Source organism: Mustela putorius, unplaced genomic scaffold (genome assembly GCF_011764305.1).
Source record: "Mustela putorius furo isolate JIRA1106 unplaced genomic scaffold, ASM1176430v1.1 tig00000785_pilon_pilon_pilon, whole genome shotgun sequence".
NCBI classification, from domain to species: Eukaryota; Metazoa; Chordata; class Mammalia; order Carnivora; family Mustelidae; genus Mustela; species Mustela putorius.
The window spans coordinates 6,976,223-6,995,632 of record NW_025421480.1 but is presented as its reverse complement, the minus strand read 5'-3'; the positions used below and the strand labels follow the sequence as shown (position 1 = coordinate 6,995,632).

At 41.8% G+C, this 19,410-nt stretch overlaps 1 protein-coding gene across 4 annotated transcripts in view; it reads left to right on the top strand.

Annotated features, from left to right (window-relative positions):
- AKT3 (AKT serine/threonine kinase 3) overlaps window positions 1-19,410 on the top strand; it is a 302,994-nt gene that overhangs the window by 114,366 nt on the left and 169,218 nt on the right. For 2 of the 4 annotated variants that reach the window (XM_045084743.1, XM_045084744.1), the window contains one exon: window positions 16,234-16,359. The exons of 1 other annotated variant lie outside the window; for it this stretch is intronic. In XM_045084743.1, coding sequence (XP_044940678.1) covers window positions 16,234-16,359 — 126 coding nt within the window. Of the gene's footprint in view, window positions 1-16,233; window positions 16,360-19,410 lie in introns of those variants that run through there. One more of the 4 variants, XM_013058431.2, reaches the window with a different exon arrangement.

Sequence of the window (19,410 nt, the reverse complement as noted above, 5' to 3'; positions counted from 1 at the left end):
TTTCCACTCTTCGTAAAGAAATAGAGGCCAGGTCTATTTAGAAAAACTTTCGAGCTCACTGTCAATTTGTTTAAGTGACTCTCATCTGTGTTTGCTGCAAAGATTTAGAGACTCATCAGCCACACTGGACCTCGCCTTTGTCTTATTTTTTTCCTTCAATTTAGAGGCCACGATAAGCCCCTATTTTTGTATGTGGAATTATGTACAAATATTTGTAGTCTCACGGCCCGTGCTGATCCCCGTGTTAAGTTTGGGAGCAAGCAGCAGGCGGTTTTCCAGGTGGGGGCGTCATTAAACGGCCCGATTGCGGAGTGCCGGTCAGGATGCCCGGGGGGGAGGGGCTGAACAAAAGCAAGCTGGTAGGAAAGCAGACTTGCAGTTCTGGCTTGTGTGTTTCATGAACTGTTACTTCTCGATTCTTCGGGCCATTTGCAAAATCTGAGTAGTGCAGGCAAGTGTACATGCTGAGGCGATTAAAATATTAGAGACAGAGCGTCTTTGAACTTAACACAGGTACCAGATTGAAGTATCACGTCGCTCAGAGGAGTGACTTTACGGAAGTCCTTTCCCTGTTTAAGGGTCGATTCTTCCTGGGCTAGAAGTTGGCCATGAGGACCGCTAGTGCAGATTTCGTGAGGACTAAGTGAAATGCTGATGTGTTTAGAACATCTGGACCCTATGCCATGGTAGCTGTTAGGAGCATTTGGGTTTGGGGAGGTGTGCGACATACGTCAGTGTGCGGGTGTGTCCATGCTATGCGTGGGCACCTCCCAGCACTGGCGGCGCTGCACCGTGAGCGTGCGCCATCCCGAGGTCATGGAAGAGATGTCAGGTGCTTCCTTAAGACCTTACATCTATTTAGTGATTTATGATTGTTTCAGGAACCTGAAGGCAAGTTGATTGTTGAAAGAGAATGTAAGAGAACTGTTGAATGTAATTCTTTTGGGGGTGTGGCAGGACTGGTTACACAGGCATGATTTCATACTGTACTTTAAAAAATAATTTTTCTACTTAAAAAAATCCAGCCTGAGATTGCCGAAAACTGTATTCCTTTCATTCAGTATTAATCTCATGATCTTAGACCTACAGTTTTCTCCACTATGGTCAGTGCTTAAGTTGTATTTGGGTTAGAATTATTTTTAAAACTAGATTTTTAGACATATCACAATGATCATCATGAACAAACAATACTAAAAATAATGTTTTGTCTCCTCCTGGAGTTTTAAAACGTGATGTGATGGTCCTGGCTCTTGACTTTGCAGACAAAGGCTCTGATGAGGCTCGCACAGGGTTGAGGGCGCGGGTGGCGCGCGTTTCCTGGCGGGGAGTGGGGGTGGCCGTGGCCAACGACGGAGGCCCTCACGGCAGCGTAGCCTGGTCAGTGCCCACGCATGGGCTGGTGGTTCCTCAAGGCTTTTCCTCTCTAACCTGGTTTTGGGTGAAGAGTCCAGGAAGGCCGCCCCTGGGAGAGCGGCCCCATCTGGCTGCGCAAGTGGTTAATGGGACTGGGTTTAGTGACTCAGGACTTCTGTTTGGGTTTTGAAGAATAAATTGGTTACACTTTAAAAAAAAAAAAGAAAGAAAGAAAAAACCCTCCATGTGAATGCTGTGGAACACGATGCTGGCTTCTCTGAAAGAGATCTTAGTGTCGAACAGCACGTGGTGATAGATGCTAGTGTTCATATACAGGTCGTTAAGTATCATCATTTGTTTTTTTTTTTTTTAAATAATGGCATTCCCAAAGACAACTTCCGGGGCCAAAGAAGTGGAAATATCCCAGAGCCCATGAAATGCAGCGACACAGATGAGGAAGACTCTCCCACCATGCAGACGTATGAACAAAACTGGTGCTTGGTGTGTTTTCAGGATAATCCCAAAAGCCTTGAGGAACTTCTAGCGTTAATGGTATATGGATGCATTTGAATTGTGCCTCAGAAAAATCCTGCATGAATAGTAATTTTTAAAAATATTGGCCAGTGTGTTGAAAACAGAAGAGTATTTCTCTGTCTGACATATTCTTTAAGGCATCTTGCTAAATGTTTTGGCTTAAAATTTTTAATGTGTTTTAGTTTCAAGAAAATCTGATTAAAGATGTTGGTAAACTTGGTAGCACTTTTTAGAACAGAAGATGATTAAGATACAAAGGCAGAAAGGCAGAAACCGTGAAGTTCGTGTCGTTTTTGGCTGGGCAAGTCACTTATTTGCTTGAGACTGGAACACAGCATCAAAGTTCATAATTTTATACTTTTAAGTGAAAGCACATAGAACAGCAGCTGTTGTTTCCTGGCATCTCTCTGAGGAGATATTTAAACTTAAGTATATATATTTATTACAGAGAAGAGTTTTATGAAATGACCTTCTTTCCCTTCCCTGCATTTACATCATGTTCCACTGACTCTCTGACGCTAACTGTGGGTACTTTTTGTTTTAGTAAAATAGGATTGGAATGCAATCTTCCTGAAATTTTCCATAGTAGAGTATAATTTAAAAAGAACACAACTCTTTAATTCCCATAGCACATATTTTAAGAACCCCGTTTGCTCGTAAAGTTATGCCAGGTACTGGTCTATTTCCCGAGGGACGAATCATCATCCCTAAACTTGGGGAGGCAAGGGCTTCTCTTAAACGTAAATACAAATTCTATGTAAGAGTGTATTTCCACTCAGTGGAAACCACATGCGAAAGTAAAGTTTGTTACTTACCTGCTTATGATAATCATCTCCCCCCAGGAGATAGTCACCATAAGACCGCTCTGTGGTTCAGGCTGGGTTAATGGGCGGGCGCTGGTGGCGCGCAGTTGGATGGTCGCTGCGTAACTTACACGCGAGACTCGGACACGAATATCAGCACGTTTTATATTCTTCAGCTGAAAGTCTGCCATGTCACTGTAGTATACAGGGCTGGTTATTCAGCGTTTCGCTTCTCGTGCTTAGTACCTCCTAAAAAAATCTTTGACGAGTAAATGCCAGAAAACTTTTTTCCTCCGTTGCGTGAAGTAGCTGCTTTCTGAGGAACAGGAATAAAGCACCCAGTGTGAGCTGCATTAGATCCGGGAAAGGAGATTGATAATCCTCATGCTCTGGGAAGATTTTTGCAGTTTCAGAAGCAGTCTGAAAATTAGGTCAGTGCTTTGACCCTAACCTACCAATTTGCCGTCTTATATTTTATTTATTTATTTTTTATTAACATATAATGTATTATTAGCCCCAGGGGTACAGGTCTGTGAATCGCCAGGTTTACACACTTCACAGCACTCACTGTTGTCTCATATTTTATTAATAAATGAGGGATTTGTAATAAATGAGCCTATTGGCTGTTGGCTGCTTGTAAGAAGACCCCCAGTCTTCGTATTTGGTTTGGTGCCGAATGCTAATCTCTTTGAATTACTTTATCTTTACTCAAAGATTCCTATGTTCTGGTATCCTGCAGTTTTTACATAACAAATTACAGAGACCATTATGACAGAAACTTACTAGAATTTAAGAGAGTAATTATATAATGCAGAGTCATTTCTATAATTTTCCATTTCATTGGATTTTGAATGACTTTCATGGCTGATGCCTCAAGTCATTTTCTTTCATGATGTCTTGATTTCAAGACAGTCTTTCCTTTCGAACTTAATGGAAACTCTGGAAGACAAACGCTCCTAAGATTGTCAAGGTACAGATACTGATGAGGAAAGAAGTATTATGTATAATGAGAAATATGCCCATTTCGGGTTTTTTTCAAAGATGATTTTTATGGGAAGGGAAGGTAGATTGTTTTCTGAAATTTCCTGTGTGTTAGGTAATGCTGCCCTCAGAGGGCCAAGGTAAGTAAATTCAATTTTAACATTGAGAAGCAGCTTTTCTGCTCTTGATCTGACGGATAAACTTGCTTTAGGGAGGAGTGGGCTGCTTTGAATAATTGAATAGTGTTTGATGTTTCTCTTTTTTTGAAAATGTTCGCTGTCCCTGCACTTGCGTGTGCTGACCACATCAAGCCCATTTAGTCCTTTTCTCGGAACGTGAAGGCGGATGACAGGCCACAGAGTGCTGCTGTATTAGCTCTGTTTACAAAGAGGTTAAGAAAATTACCTAGGAAAGTTAAGAAGGTATCACTTGGGTGTCTTTTGCTCTTTGTCTGTTGGATCACAGATACTCTGATACTCAGAATTATTTGAACCACACTTTTGAATATCTAGGCGCATTCATTGAGATGGAAACATTATATTCCCTTCAGTTTTATAAACATAAGCATAATCATATCTTTACAGTAAAAATCAAGAATTATTTACTTCACTGGATATATAGTCATTTGTGTAAATGTAAAATGTCCTACCAGTTGAAATACAGTATTGTTCCTATCTATTTACGAAAGTCTGACATTAATGTATGATTTAACACATATCCAGATTCAGACTGGTCAAGGTTAAATGATTAACTTGCACAATAAAAAAGGAAAAGTGAGAAAGGTCTGGTATCAAAGTTGTATATTCTTGTGTTTTGCTTTCTGTATATGCTAACATTTTATGAGATAATTGGAAAGAAACATGGAGACGTCTAGTAGTAGACCCAGTGGAATGCTTGATTTTTTTTTTTTTCCCCACAGAGCTACTTGATAGTGCACCAAGAAAGACTGTTCTGGGACAGCATTCTTTCTCTTTAACGAAAGATTTCCATTGGTTGAGCATAAATGATACGTAACTCATTGTTATTGGTAATAATGGGGGATGAAAATAGGATATAAGCAGAGTGAATAACAAAAATCGAAATTTTATCCGCAAGAAAACCAGCATCTACTCTGCTCAGCTAATGTGGAGCAGTGATAGTTGGACCAGATGAGATTAACAAATTACACTTTATTTTCAATACTCCACTTCTGTTTAGTTTAATATGCTTATGTGTATTAAGCACTCGCTACATCGCTTTTGTGTAGCTGTACTTTATTCATTCAACAGATGCTGTGTGATGCTTAGTATTAGCCAGATGTTGTTCTGTGTACTTCATAAATACATTTCTTTTAAAGATTTTTATTTGTTGGAGAGAGAGAGACAGAGACAGAACATGAGTGAAGGGGAGGGAGAGGGAGAAGCAGGCTCCCCACTGAGCAGGGAGCCCGATGTGGGGCTCGATCCCAGGACCCTAAGACCATGACTGGACTGAAGGCAGACACTTAACCCACTGAGCCATCCAGGCGCCCCCCTCATAAATATTAATTCAGTTCTTCTAAACTCTTGTCCCCATTTTCCAGAAGAAGAAGCTGAGGCACAGAGATAGTAACACGCCCAGAGGCGCACAGCTAGTTAGTGGTGGAGTTGGCATCTGACCTTCTGTGTATGTGCTTCCCGCCACTGGTGTCATACGCTCCCAGCTTTGAGGGCCTGAGCAGTGTGGCACAGCAGAATTTTGTTTGCTTTAGCAGATCTTTACTCTGATCCCAGCTCTGTCCTTGGTGTGTTAGCAGTGTCTCGGAGCCTCTCTGTGGCTGTGCCGAGTGAGGACACCTTGGCACCTGTCTCTCCATGGCGCTGTGGGGAGGTCGCGGGGGTGAAGCCTGAGCTCCGTGCGTGGCTCCGTGCACTTACGTGTCCCCTTCGTCTTGCCTCTCGTACTCCTACTGTTCCCCACTTACCTGCTGTGAGGCAAGTCCTGGTCCGAGGACTGCCTGGGAAAACACAGAGGGGAGGAGGCAGGGGTTGTAAAGCCATGGATTCAGCCCTAGAGGGGTAGAGTTTGTGGTTTGATGTGGTGTCATGGGGTCTTGTGCTACTGGAAATTTATTCCAGGAGACATCAGTGCCCATCTGAGATAAAACCCTCTTCTGTTTTGTTGGGTTTTGCTCTACAAGGCAGTGATTTGAATATAGGTCTGGGAGGGTCAGGTCACCTGAGGGTTTTTTCAAGTAGCAACAGGCCTCCTCGCAGTGAGGAGGCGCTACAGCCAGCTCTCCCTGCCCCACTATCCCGGGGGGACACCCCGATGGCCGCGTATGCTCTCTATCAGACGTGTTCTAACGGACACATGGACTGAGCCGTGCAGCCTGTGTTGGGGGAGACTTCTGTTCCAGAGAGCTTTGCTGACACAAGCGTGGCTTATGTAGGGTTAGGTTTGTTTACTCAGCTAAGGGGTCAGTACCAGCCTGCTCCGTGGTAGGTGCTGGCGATGCATGGTCGGTGGGTTTGCATTACGGACCCCGCCTCCATATTTGATATTCATGAAGGCTGTTGACCGCAGCACACAGATAATGTAGGACAGTACATTAATACAAACGTCGAGGGAATATGGTGGGGTGAAGTGGAAAATATTTCTAGTAAAGAAGTTGTAAAATGTCATCTTTTAAAATTTGTCCCTGGCTACTTTGTTAAAATAGTACGGGAACCACTGGGTGTTCAGTGCAGTGTGTGGCATTGGAGACTTTTTGTTATCATGCAGAAAGCAGATTAAAAAGAAGGCTCTGCTTTCACAGTCTACAAGGGCGTAAATGTAAGCAAAATAATAATTTAGCTCACATTTAACCCAGCAGGAAGCTGAGTGCAGATTGAGTAATTCTCCACAACATATCTACTGCTATGTAAACTAATCTCACAGTTTATTCTTCATTAAATTGCCAAGATGCTGTTCTTCTGTTGGCTAGTTCGCATGGATGCTTTTTGTTCCTCTCTCTCTTTCTTCTCTCTATGCATTCACCTTGCTTTTCTCTCAAAACTGAATATTCTAGTTCTTTTAAGATGTTCCTATGCTTAAAAGGATAATTAGTAAGTGTCATGGTTTTGGTGTGAAGTGTAATGTTTTTGAAAAACAAAGGGAACAGGGATTTGCTTAACTAATTTACAGCATACCTGGAAACAAATACCAGAATGCGTAAATAGATAGGTGATCATTGTGCAGTTTTCTGGAAAAGAGAGGAAAACGATGAAGTAGGTAAAGTCCCAGTAGGCCAGCCATGCTGACCTTGGAGAAGGTCACACTGGAACATCTGTGGTATTCAGCGCGTGGGACCTTCTCGTCACTGCCTCAGTTCCAAAGCTGAACATGGACCCCAGCCTTCTTCAGGAAGGAGATATGAAAACTATACCTAATATAAGAATGACAAGTTCATGCATTATGCAGTGGAAGCACAATTTCTTGACTATAATATACTTTTCAAAATAATCATGAAGGAGCATATGTGGGAAAGCAGAGGAATGTGGGTACATCTGGAAAGCTTTTAAGGCATCTTGGAAGCACAACGTACAATCACCAAAATTGTAAACACCATCCATCTGGTCCATCGCAGTGGTAACATTGACCAGTACCAGAGCAGACGCATCTCTCAGTGACCTTATTTGACAGCCAGACAAGACAAGCAGGGGGAAATCATCAGAAATAGTTGAGTGTTTTGCAGTATGACCTCATTAATCAATATTGTGCAGAAAACCAGGAGAGCAACAGAGTGCACTGGCAGGATCTTGAAACTTGAAAGGCTTAGGTGTGTTTCAGAATACGCTCAGTGAAAGAAGCATCATAAGCGATTCCCAGGCCTCCCTGTTGTTAGGAGGCTTCAGAAAGGAAAGGGTACAGGGCCTGATCCTGGAGCCAACACAGCAGCAAACCAGCCCTTCACGGAATGTCCAGGGATTCCGTGCCGCGGTGCCGGCCCGCCCCTTCCCGCGGGAGCGCAGGAGACCGCGGGTGTCCGGAGACCATTCCGCAGGCACGTGGGCTGCCACTGGGAACTGCCACCCCTCGGTGTGACTTCCTAGATCACGAAGAGGGTTTCGCTTCGCATCCTAATTGCCCAAAGCATCGGCTTTTCTGCGGTTCCCCCTTCTCACGGCTGCGGGCTGCTCTTCCAGCTGCGCGGTTGGGTCCTGCCCGGGCCTTCGCGCCGCATCCTCTGCGCATCCTGTCGCTCGCTATGTTACTTTTGAACGGATGAGTCTGTCGGAAGCCCGTTCTCCCCGGTTCTGACAAAAGTGTTGCGAGAACCTTTGTTCTCTGAGCTGTGGTGCTTTGAGCTATGAACTGTACTTGAGAATAAGGGAGCGGGCCGAGACCCCACCCGATTTCTGGAGACGCCGCCGGAGCGGGGTGATGGCGTCAGGCGATGGCGTGGATGCCACTGCAGAGGGTGGCGCTTTCAGTGGACCCAAGGGCAAGGGAGAATATGCTTGAAAGGACTTAATGAAAGGGGAGCGACAGCCCAAACCTAACATATATCTAGGAAGCTCGTGGAATATGAAAAAGTACTTTGATTTTTCAAAAAGTTTCATTTCCCATTGTCCCTGTGAGTTGAAACATTGTTACTAGGCGAGCTCATTGCCATGTAGAGAGTAGAGAAAAACTCTTCAGGATTTATTTTCAAGACACTTGTAAGAGAGGACGATGATAACTTCAGTGAGAAATTCTACTTCTTTTATTCCCTGGGAGACATTCATAGGGTTTTTCCGTAGATCTAACTGGACTAGAACACTTGCTGTCCACTATTTAAAAATGGAACAATTTCAAGGATTGCAAATGTTTTGTTATGTTTATCACCACACATTTCTGTACTTACTGCATTTGGCTTCATGATTTTTAAGATAGTTAAGACATAGCACACTGTCGTGAATTATATATTCAGTATTTATTTGTTTGTGGCACCAATATTTAATTATGAACATCCACTAGTGGAAAAAAAGATTCTGTTATATTTTCTTTTAGGTGGTTCATGTGTAAATTTGGTTGGCATCTGTCAACAAGCAATTAAATATGTAGCTATATTGCAAACCATGAAATTAATTTATTTTTTATACCGCTACCAGTTTTAAACCTCTTTTTGAGAAGATTTTTATTTAAGACTAATGCTTTCTTAAAGTCATATAAATCTATTTTGACAGAAATTGCCATCTTTGGATTTAAAAGCTCTTCTTGGGGGGCACCTGGGTGGCTCAGTGGGTTATAAAGGCCTCTGCCTTTGGCTTAGGTCATGATTCCGGAATCCTGGGATCAAGTCCTGCATTGGGCTCTCTGCTCTGTGGGGAGCCTGCTTCCCCCTCTCTCTGCCTGCCTGTCTGCCTACTTGTGATCTCTGTCAAATAAATAAAATCTTTAAAAAAAAAAAAAAAAGCTCTTCTTGGGAAATTTTAAATTGTTTGATTTTCATGGTACTGAAATTATTAAAAATAATTCAGAGAGACCTAAGACTTTTTAGAGCTCTCTCTCTCTCTCTCTTTCTCTATCTCTTTTTTTTTTGAAGACTAGTTACTCTGATATCCTTAACCCCGTCTCGAAAAAGAAGTATTAATTAATTAATTAATTAATTAATTTTGATGTGATATGCCTTTTCATTCCTTTAGAGAGGATTCAAGTTTTATATACCTGACACTAGCTAAAGAGACTTGTGTGTGGGGGGGGGGTTGGTGATAGAGTAAATTTATGACTGATTGTTGCCTGTTGCCTCATTTAGGACCATATTCCTGAGTGAGCGAACTGCTCAGTAGTGGAATATTTAATGCAGGGCTGGGGATGAGCTATAAATGTTAGGGCCATGAATACAGTGGTTCCATTTCACAACAACAAAATCCAACTCATGCTACACTCAGGTGAGTGCTTTTAAGTCCTGTCCTTCTGGTTGGTGCTTTTATGCTTCTCAGGTTTCAGATCAGGAGGCTGGGAGTAGAGAGCTTCATGTTCCTACAGCCGTGAAGTGGAGGAGCCAGGATTCAGACCCCACCGCAGGCAGGGAGGCTGCAGGCTCCCCTCCCCAAGCATTATGTTGTCCTGCCTAGAGCACCTGAATGGTGAGGCGGAGCCGGGTAAGAACTGAGGCCCCACTGGAATAGTTTCTTGATCCTGTAGTGACCATGACTGTCTGTTGTGACTTTTATTATAGAACATAGCATTTGTCTTATGTCGGGTTTCTTTTTTTCTGAAAATATAACCCACATGCCATACTGCCTTGTTAAAATGGCCTTTTGCTTGCTTGTGTAAATCCTGTTGGCTCTCCCCCCTGCAAAGGACGAAGGTGTAAAGAGGTCATTTGCTATTAACAGACAAAGCAGATGTCGATATTACTCATTTTCCCCTCTGAGATGACAAAGGCGAATAATAATATATCTCATTGGGGATTGTGATTAAACACTGATGTAAAATACAAGGAATACGTATTCTCAGGAAAGCTGAGCTTCGGGTTGTTTTGGCTTTATGATGAGACGGTGGTGCGTCCTTCCCGACGTGCTCTCGCCCCTTCCTCCTGGAGTGATGAGCTTGGGAAGCCTGTGTGACAGCACGTGTGAGGGGTTGTTAGTAATTTCGAAAGCTGCGTCTCCTGTATCTCTTAGAGAAATCAGAATTTCAGTTTGTTCGCAGTACAGCTGTTGGTAACCAGCATCATTCATTTTCCTCGAATTTTATCCTAGGGAAGTAGCTTATTTTAAAAATGACGCTTAAGCGTTTTGTCTAATTAAATTCTATACGATCAATGTGTAGGATTTGTGAAAAACAGTGCTATGCTTGTACAGACTTCTTTTCAATTGGTTTCTATCTATATCTATTTTGATAACATCTTGGTTTTTCCCCCTAAATGCGCCCATGCCAGTGGAGGCGAGGCCTCCAGTAGATGAGGGAGTCTTTCTGTGCGTTCTCAGCCTGTACGTTCTTGACTGCGCAGCTCATCGTCTACTTCTCGCGAAGTCAGAGTTGGTACCAGGTTCTAGAACACAACCGTGCCGTACAAATGCATGAATGCGTGAATCAAATCCTCAGCACTATTCACTTATGGGGGTACAGGCTGGGTCATTTCTGAGGATCTTTTCTCCACGTTTCTGTCTGAGCAAATCCAGGCCCGTCCCGGTTATTCGAGATATAAGACCATTGGAATGTTTTCACCAATCTGTGCTCAGTCCTTAGACGTACATTTGCACCTTTTCAAAGTGGAAGTCATCAAAAAGTGCCGAGGCGGGAGCTGGAAGCGTGATTCTCAGCGAAGTATCCGTGAAATACTCTGCAGCAGGGGAGGATTACCGAATACAAATGGAATTCGAAATTAGGTGAATGGTAGGAAATGAGCACTGTCAGCTTCCAGGGGGTAACCCTGAGTCGAATGCTTATCGCTAATAATGATGATCCACTGGAATACGCCGTCAAAATATTTAGGTGCAAAGTGAGGGTGAATTTAAACTTGTACCATCTCCCATCTGAGGTTGTCATTAAAGATTAAGCCTGAGATCCTAAATATTATTTGTACTCAGCTGGGGAAATCAAGAATGTTCTCTGGCCAACATCCACTCAAAAACACTGAGGTTTTTTATTTAGTTGTTTGAAGAGCTTACAGAAAATAAATTATCAAGTAAAGTAAGAAAGTTGGCAAAAGTCCAGAATCTGAAGTCATTAAAACCAAGTGAAACTGTGACCTCTAGTAAACAGCTTCTTGTAACCCCACATTTGACAAATAGGATTCTGTCCTGTTGATTAAGAGTGAGATGGAATTTTTCCTTTGTGTTTGTAAGGTATTAGCTAAGTGTCTCTATACCACTGATGCCAAGAACTTAATCAGTAAGGTTTTGTTTTGTTTTCTTTTCTTTTTGGTTCTGTAAACAAGCCTTCGGTTAGAGTGCTAAGGAACCGCATGAAGTTTTCTAGGGCCGCCGTAACAAATTCCAGCAAATTGGGTGGTTCGCAAGAAAAGACAGTGACAGAGTCTCTCGGGATTCTGGACACCGGAAGTTAGAGCCAGGGTCAGACGCCCTCCGGAGGCTTCAGAGGAGAATCTGTTCCTTGCCTTCCCAGCTCCTGGTGTCCGCAGGTGTGGGCCGGCCGGTGGTGCTGCCCTGGTCCCTTGGCCGCCTCCTCTCGGTGTGTCCCAGCCCCCCAGCCTCACGCGTTCGGGGGTGTTTGTGATTGGATTTGGCTCACCCAGATCGTCCAGGATAAGCCCCTCTTGTCAAAATCCTTCACTTCATCACTCCTTTGGGCATCTTAGGTACTCCCAGGTCCCAGGGATTGGGGTGGGTACATAATCTTTTGACGGGGTCACCATTCAGCTCACTACAGAAGCCAAAATATCGGGCTTCCTCTTGGGAAATAACGCTGTTTCCAGTATCAAAGCGCAGGTACTTCGGAAACGCATCAAGCCTGCAGCCAAGGAGCGTGAGCCAGAATTGACAGCGTCCTTCATGAAGGCAGGTGGAAAGTGGGGAAGAGACTGTGCTGGAAACCCCGTCCACGCGTGGCTGAGGCCCTCGCTGCAGGCTTATTCTGATACACGTAGAAATGTTGAATCAGTGCCCCACAAATGCAGCTGCTTTTTTAAACAAGACTTTTGCCCCGTTACGACAAACCGCTTCTTAAATTAGTTGAAACCTATGGGCTATAAATACCAAAGTATGGTACAGCTTGGTTTTAATACAGCTTGTGTATATTTAGGTGTAAATGCTATGTTTAAAGTACAGGATGCGATTGACTTTTAGCAGTCTCTCTCAAAAGGATGGGTGGCAGAGAGGGCACCTTTGTTCCGAGCACTTAGCCCCATAAAAGCATGGACTTTTTGGCCATATTTTTGGAATGGCCTGAGAACATGTTTCTCACCTAGACGCTCTCTGCCTCAGCTACTGAGTCAGTGAGGAGACTGTTGGGGTCCTTTGTCATGACCCGCTGGACAAGGTCCCCGAGGCAACAGGAACAATTGTGCTTTGCCATCAGTGTGCCCGGAGGCCTGCCGTGGTATCCTGGAAAGCTCTGACTTTTTCTACTCTTTGGAGCTAGGAATCATCTTCTTTTGCTCTGGGCCTAGTAGGTGGCAGTAAAGCTTGCTTTTTTGCTTTATTCCCTACCTTGTGAATTTGTGTCCTTGGGAAGGCCCGGTTCTTTGGCAGAAAAAGAATCCCTTCTCAGTTCCACTTTTGGAACTAGAAAATAAATATTTAATTAGGCCAGCACATTATGCTATTATATGAGCTTGACTTGAGAATGTTCTGGGAACCTATAAAAAAAGAATCTGCTTTCAGGAAGTATTCTGAAGCCTTCTCTGAATTTTAGGAGGCGCCTGAAACCTGGTGTCATACTGGAATAGGAAGTCCAAGAGTTCGAATTCTTGTGTTTTTCATTTTTACGTCCAATACTGTGTCTCTGGGACCCAGAGCAAATAAATAAGTAGATGTGCTCTGAACTTCTTCTTGGGAAGTCCATTTGTATTATAAACAATAAAAAATCGAGAGTCTTGAGAAAGTCGGGGATCCACTGTTAGCTTTCTGTGACAGTCCGATTGTTGACTGATTTAACTGAGTCAACTCAAAATTATTAATCAAAATTTGTAAGAAATAATAATTTTTATTTTTACCAACAATGTAGATTTTGACTTTCCAATTTTCTTCCTGATTGTGAATGACTCCTGCATTGTCTTGGTATAACGTATTATATGTCAGGGATACATAAAAATTTATTTTTAGAAGACCTTTTTGGCAACCAGAAGCCTTACTATAGACCACATAAAATATTCTAAATTTCCTAAGATCTGTTTTACAAAAAAGATAGAAGATTCACGTGATGATATTTCGCGTCTTTCAACTGAGCATGACAACATTAGAGGCTGACAGGAAGTTATTCTTAGAAATGAAAATTTGATGTTTATTTCTTTTAATTTCATATTTCTTGAATATATGTTTTCAGTACTTTCATAAAATAAGAAACCGTGCTATCCTATTTTTCTTCTTTTAAATTTTTAGATGAATTTCTTTTATTTTATCTTTCTTAAACTTAATAAACTAGTACTTATTTTTTTGCTCGATAGACTTGGAGCATCTTACGCTGGTATGAATCTTCTGTTGTTTGCAGGAGCGTTTGGAATCTAAATACGATATTACTAATTGGAGATTTGATACCTAGTGATTTTAAATTTTATATAGGAGTCCATAAGTAAAAATGGGAAAATAAAATAAGTACAATCAAGGAACTTGCTTCATCTTTGAGATGGGAACTGTGAATTTAACATTGTGTTTTTACAAATTTGGTGTGTGTTTATTAATATCAAGACCAAATATTTTCAGTAAAGTGAAGTGAGGAGGGGAGTCAGGTTTCCTTTTTCTTTCCCTGTAAGTGCCTCTTCTGTGCTGGGATGAAACACATCTCTTTCATGTGTTCCGTCACTTGGTAGATGACTACTCAGCATCTATCCAGTGGTAGGCACTGGGGGGTGGGCCCTTGGAGTGCATCATCGCAAGGAAAAAGAAGTGACAGAACTTAGGACCACTGGGGAAAATCAAGTTTTGAAACAAAAATTAGAACCTGTCTGCCATTTTGAGCTTCGTGGCTTCCCAGTGCTTACTTTTCTGATGATACTTGACCAGCGAAATGTATCAAGACTTGGAAGATCAGTATGACTCAGTGGAGCGGTGTTTCCTAAAGCACCCATGTGTGATGTTGCACAATCATGCACAGCGTCTAAACGATTCATGCAGTGTGTAATAGAGACCAGCGGCTCTTCACGTAACAGCAGGTTCCTTGACATGCTTTCAAATTGCACACTGCAGTTGACCTTTCAGGAAACGTCAAAGAAAGAGTCATAACTGTCTGAATACCCCTGCCCTTTCCGGCTGTGCACCTGTTGAGCCAGCTCTCTTTCCTGTATTTTAAACCAAAACAACCCACCACGGTAGACTGAATACAGAAGCAGGTATGAGAACCTGGCTATCTTCTGTGAAGCCAAACATCAAAGAGATTTTTTTAAATGGAAAGAAGTTGTGCTCTCTTGCTGAGTTTTTGTTTGTTTATTTTAGAAAATATAATTATTTTCATAAAAATATGTTAGTTATGTTACATGTAATGAGTTTATTGTTATTTTTAAAAGAAGTAATAAAGGCATTTAAGTGTTCTTTTCCGTTCCTAAAGCAGTAAACATAGATGTAATCTACCTAAATAGATCGTTGGAGTTGGCGGCGGTGGCTAAGAGTGTAAGGAGCTGTGGGAGGTAAGGAGCTTAAGAATGGCAGATCCAGAGGTGCACCCCACATCTGAAATGTATGTTGGGGTGAGATTATGATACGGAGGAGCTTATGTTTTATGTTAAAAGACTTGAATGGGAGGGAGTCAGTATTTTTGAGCAGAAAAGCGCTGGAAATCAAAAGTGGTACACACAGAGGGTTAATCTGGAGGGGATGGATGCGTGAGGAAGGAGTGGGGGCAGAGCAGGACAGGGGGCATGAGCAGCACAACAGCAGGCCAGGTGTGAGGGCCCCATTTGGGTTGGGCTAAATGAGAGATTGTGAAGGCAGTGCTGGCCTAGCTGAAGGAGAGGGAACCGGCCCCGTGTTAGCTCGAGTTGGGTAACTGAGGTCCAGGGAAGAAGCTGGCTTGTTGGAAAGTGGAACTGGATTCAGTTTCTTGAGGGACTGTGATTCGGCATTTGAGTTCGAAGAACCAGGTAGAAATACCCAGTAGAGAACTGACGATTACGAGACCAGAGAGCCTTCCGTACCTTACGGTGTCACGGGGCACCTCTCTTTCTTAAAATTCGGATGAGTCCCTTCCTAGGTACGCAACTTGTGATTTGGTTGCTAAAAACATCTGGTAGCTAGATGATGGCTTTTATCAAAATGTGATACATACACATTTATTGGCTGTTACGTGCTTGGCCTTGTACCGTGTGTTCTTACAGTTATTCCTGTTGGTGTGAGTGTGTGTGTGGTTTTTAAGCTCTGTTAACTCATGTTCTTTCATTTCCTTGACTTATTTACAGCATTGTACAGAAGATAATTTCCCTATTCAGAACAATAAAATGTTGTTTAAACAAGTTATGATCAAGATTTAACAATGAAAACAGACTTTACCCCCTTTCTTCTTAAAAAATGACACAATTAGTCAGTAGTACTTGGAAGATAAACATCTATTTCATGTTCCTCCTTATGATAAGTGTTTTTCATCGAAATTCCTTGATACTGTGTGTGGATGATTTACCAAGGCTTTTTAAAATGGTTGAAATATGCTCTAACAACCATCTGATAAAATGAAAAACTGAACAAAATGTGTACTCAGATGAATGATTCTCTGAAGAAATAATGGTGCAAATGAATTATCAAAGTGTGAAATCATTAAAAACAAAACATGTTTGAGTTTTTATTGAATCTTAATTGCAGGCTTATGTATTTTCTTTTGTAAGCTAAGTTAAAAGAAAATTGCCTAACTAAATTTTTGGAGGCCAGTGTTGTGGGACATATATTGTACCATAATTTATTTTTCACATAAAAGCTGCTGTTCATTTTTTTCCCCCAGCATTAACATGCATGCTTTCCTCATGTAGGAGAATATATAAAAAACTGGAGGCCAAGATATTTCCTTTTGAAGACAGATGGCTCATTCATAGGATATAAAGAGAAACCTCAAGATGTGGATTTACCTTATCCCCTCAACAACTTTTCAGTGGCAAGTAAGTTCCTTACAATTGTTGATTCACCTTGTATTTATCTATATGTATGACGTCATGTGCCAGCTATCTTACGATATAGGAGAAGCCTATGAAAAAGTTTAGGTTTGTATTTAAGTTCAGGGAAATTTTCAGCTTTGATACAATTTCAGTTCCTTAGCATAGCGATTATTGATGATATATGGTCTTATATAAGACAATATGGTTGAATATAGAACTTAAATGTGATAAATACAATTCCCCAAATATGTACCTCAAGTTTTTCATTATAAAATGTAAACAGGAACCTTTGAACTCTGTTGCTAAGTGAACTTGGTTGTTAAGATTGTTGCAGGACCTGGTACATTTCTAACTGGTTTCCTGTCAGGATCTTAGCTCTTTTCAGTTGTTCATAGGATGAGAAACAAGTGATTTACTCGAGAAATTGTCTTCTGGGGAGATTTTATGTTCGAAGTTCAAGTTTTCTTCCTTACAAGTATCTAAGAAAAATGTTTGTAGTGAAAATTTTTTTAGGAATTGTATATTTTTTTGACCATAAGCCCAGAATAAACTGAAAGATGCTGCTGCTGGTGATTTTGGCAACAGTTCCCCTTGCCGTGTGATGACCAGGCTCTCCGGGCTAGCTGTATTACTGATTACTCAACGGAAGTGTTGTTGGCTTTTAATTCGGAAATAAAGCATTTGAAAAAGTTACATTAGGTTAAAATAAACTTGCATAAGAGCTGAAGTCTGTACCATTGAGATGAAATCTTTAGCCAGACATCATTCTCAATTTTGATTTTGGTTGTATGTTGTTTTCTGTCCAGTGACATCTGAAACAGAGAGGAAGGTAAAGAATGAAGCAAAAAAAAAAAAAAAAAAAAAAAATCAAAAAGTAGCAACAAAGAAATGCAAGATAGCAAAAGTCCTTGAATGTTATAAAAGTCATTTTAAAATTGGATAGAGCCCCAGCCTTTTTTATGGATACCATCTTTTAATTTTTTTTTAAAGAATAAGATAAAGCAATAAATCAAAGGGTTTGTGAAATGAGTTGAGTGGCAAGAACACTAACTTAAAAAACAAACAAACAAACCCAGACACCTCTCTGTTTCTATAAATGGAATCTTATGTAGGGATTTCATTTTTTAAGAAGTGAGAACACTTGATATGCACGTATCAGTTGAAGGAAACCATTCCCCTCTCCCTCCCCCCAGAATACTCATAAGTTATTATGACTTTCTTTTAGTAGAAAATGATTTTTAAAACTCTGTTGTCAATTGAAATAATGTCTTGTATTTTGTATTGACTTTAGAGCACATTTTCATTCTAGAGATCTCGTGGGTGAGCATTTGCTTTAAAGTGCTAGAAATTGGCTTTTAAAACACTAATAGCACACATTATTTCCGACATAAAGCCACTGCAGTTTCTTAGTTTCTCTATTTTCCTAGCAAATGGTATTGGTTGTCTGAAATAATTTATAAAAGTACAGAACTCCTGTATCTGCTGATCAAAATGCAGCATTTTTTGACCTTATGAAATTTCACACCCCAACAAGTTTTAAAGACATACTGTATGTCACAGTCTGCCAACATCTGCTCCCACACTTCCACTGGCAGAGGCTGGAATAAATGCTGCACTCTTGGGGAGAGATCCTGCTTAGTGACTGACAGTCAGCCTAGCCACGAAATAAATATTAGTCGACATCTGTAATCTTTGCTTCTATCGTCAAGTAATTGTAGGTAATTGACTCAAATGAACAAGTGGAAGTTGTAGACCAGCTTCTTCGTTTTCAGAAGTGTGTTAACACGGGTCTTGCACCAGATAGACTGTTTAAGATTAATGGTTCTTAAGACTTGACCTACTGCGGTCTTAAACTGACGTGCAGAAATGACAAGTAGTGAATGGACGCTGGTTGAAGAAGTCGTGCCAAGTTCAGCTTTGCCACAAGGCATGAGTATGACCGTGGACGGGTCATTCTCTGAAGCACTCAGCATCATGGGAACACTCGGATGTAATGAACTTCAAGGCTCTTTTATCTCCTATGTGCTGTGGTTCTGGGAGGGGCAGTTTGAGCGGGCCCCTGAGAGCGAATGGGGGTTAAGCGGGAAGAAGGATATTCCAGGCTGAGGGGGACAAAGAATGTTTTCATGAGACATTAAGAGAAGGAAGAGTGGGAGCAAGGAAGGGTTCCTTGGCCAGCAGGTTCCCCCCTGGCCCTAGTCCCCTTGAGTAAGTGAAAAAAGAGATGATTTTACTGCGTATTTCTAATGGATGTTGGGAAATGTTATATACATATATTCCACTGAGAGTTACAGGAGTTCCCTGTTTTTCCTTATAATTAAAAATATTACTTCAAATTTAATGTATGTAGGTTTTACTGTAATTTGACCAAAATAGGCTTTTTTATCCATCTGAAGAAATGAAGTAGGAGAACCAGCAGGGACTTGGGATCCCTCTTTCCAGTCTTCACTGAATTTCAGATTCCTTCCTTCCTTTCTGATCTAAAGTTCTCCAAAAGATGGTATACACTCCTTGTTTCTGGAATCCACTGTCGTCTCGCTTTCTCTCTCAGTCACTTGATTGAAACCAGTCTCTATAGTTCTCCAGTGACCACCTAGCTGCTCAGACGAGCAGGCACTTTTCAGTTGTTCTTTTCCTGGGTCAGCACCGTGGGCTGCGTTTCATACCGTTAGTCCCCACTTATCTCTTGGCATGACCTCTCCTGTTGTGTTCTGGGAGGTCTCTCTCTCCTGCTGTTCTTCCTTTGTCTGTTGGGTGGATTTTGGTATCTCCGTGGGTTCTGGCCAAGGATGCTTCTCATTTTGTTCCCTCTCCCTGGGGTGTGGGGGGGGGTGTCACATGGCCTTGAAAGGTTTCATATGAGACGTGACTTCAGGGCACCAGGGTATATATTCAGCCGGCTGCTGGACATCTCGCCTCGGGTATTACTGGGCCTCAACCTATCCTAAGTGGAATTCAAGATAATCTCACCAGTTCTATCTATATGGGCACACCAGTTCTGTCTTGAGCAGAAGCCTGGACCCTTCCATGCCTGCCGCCCCCATTGTCACCCTA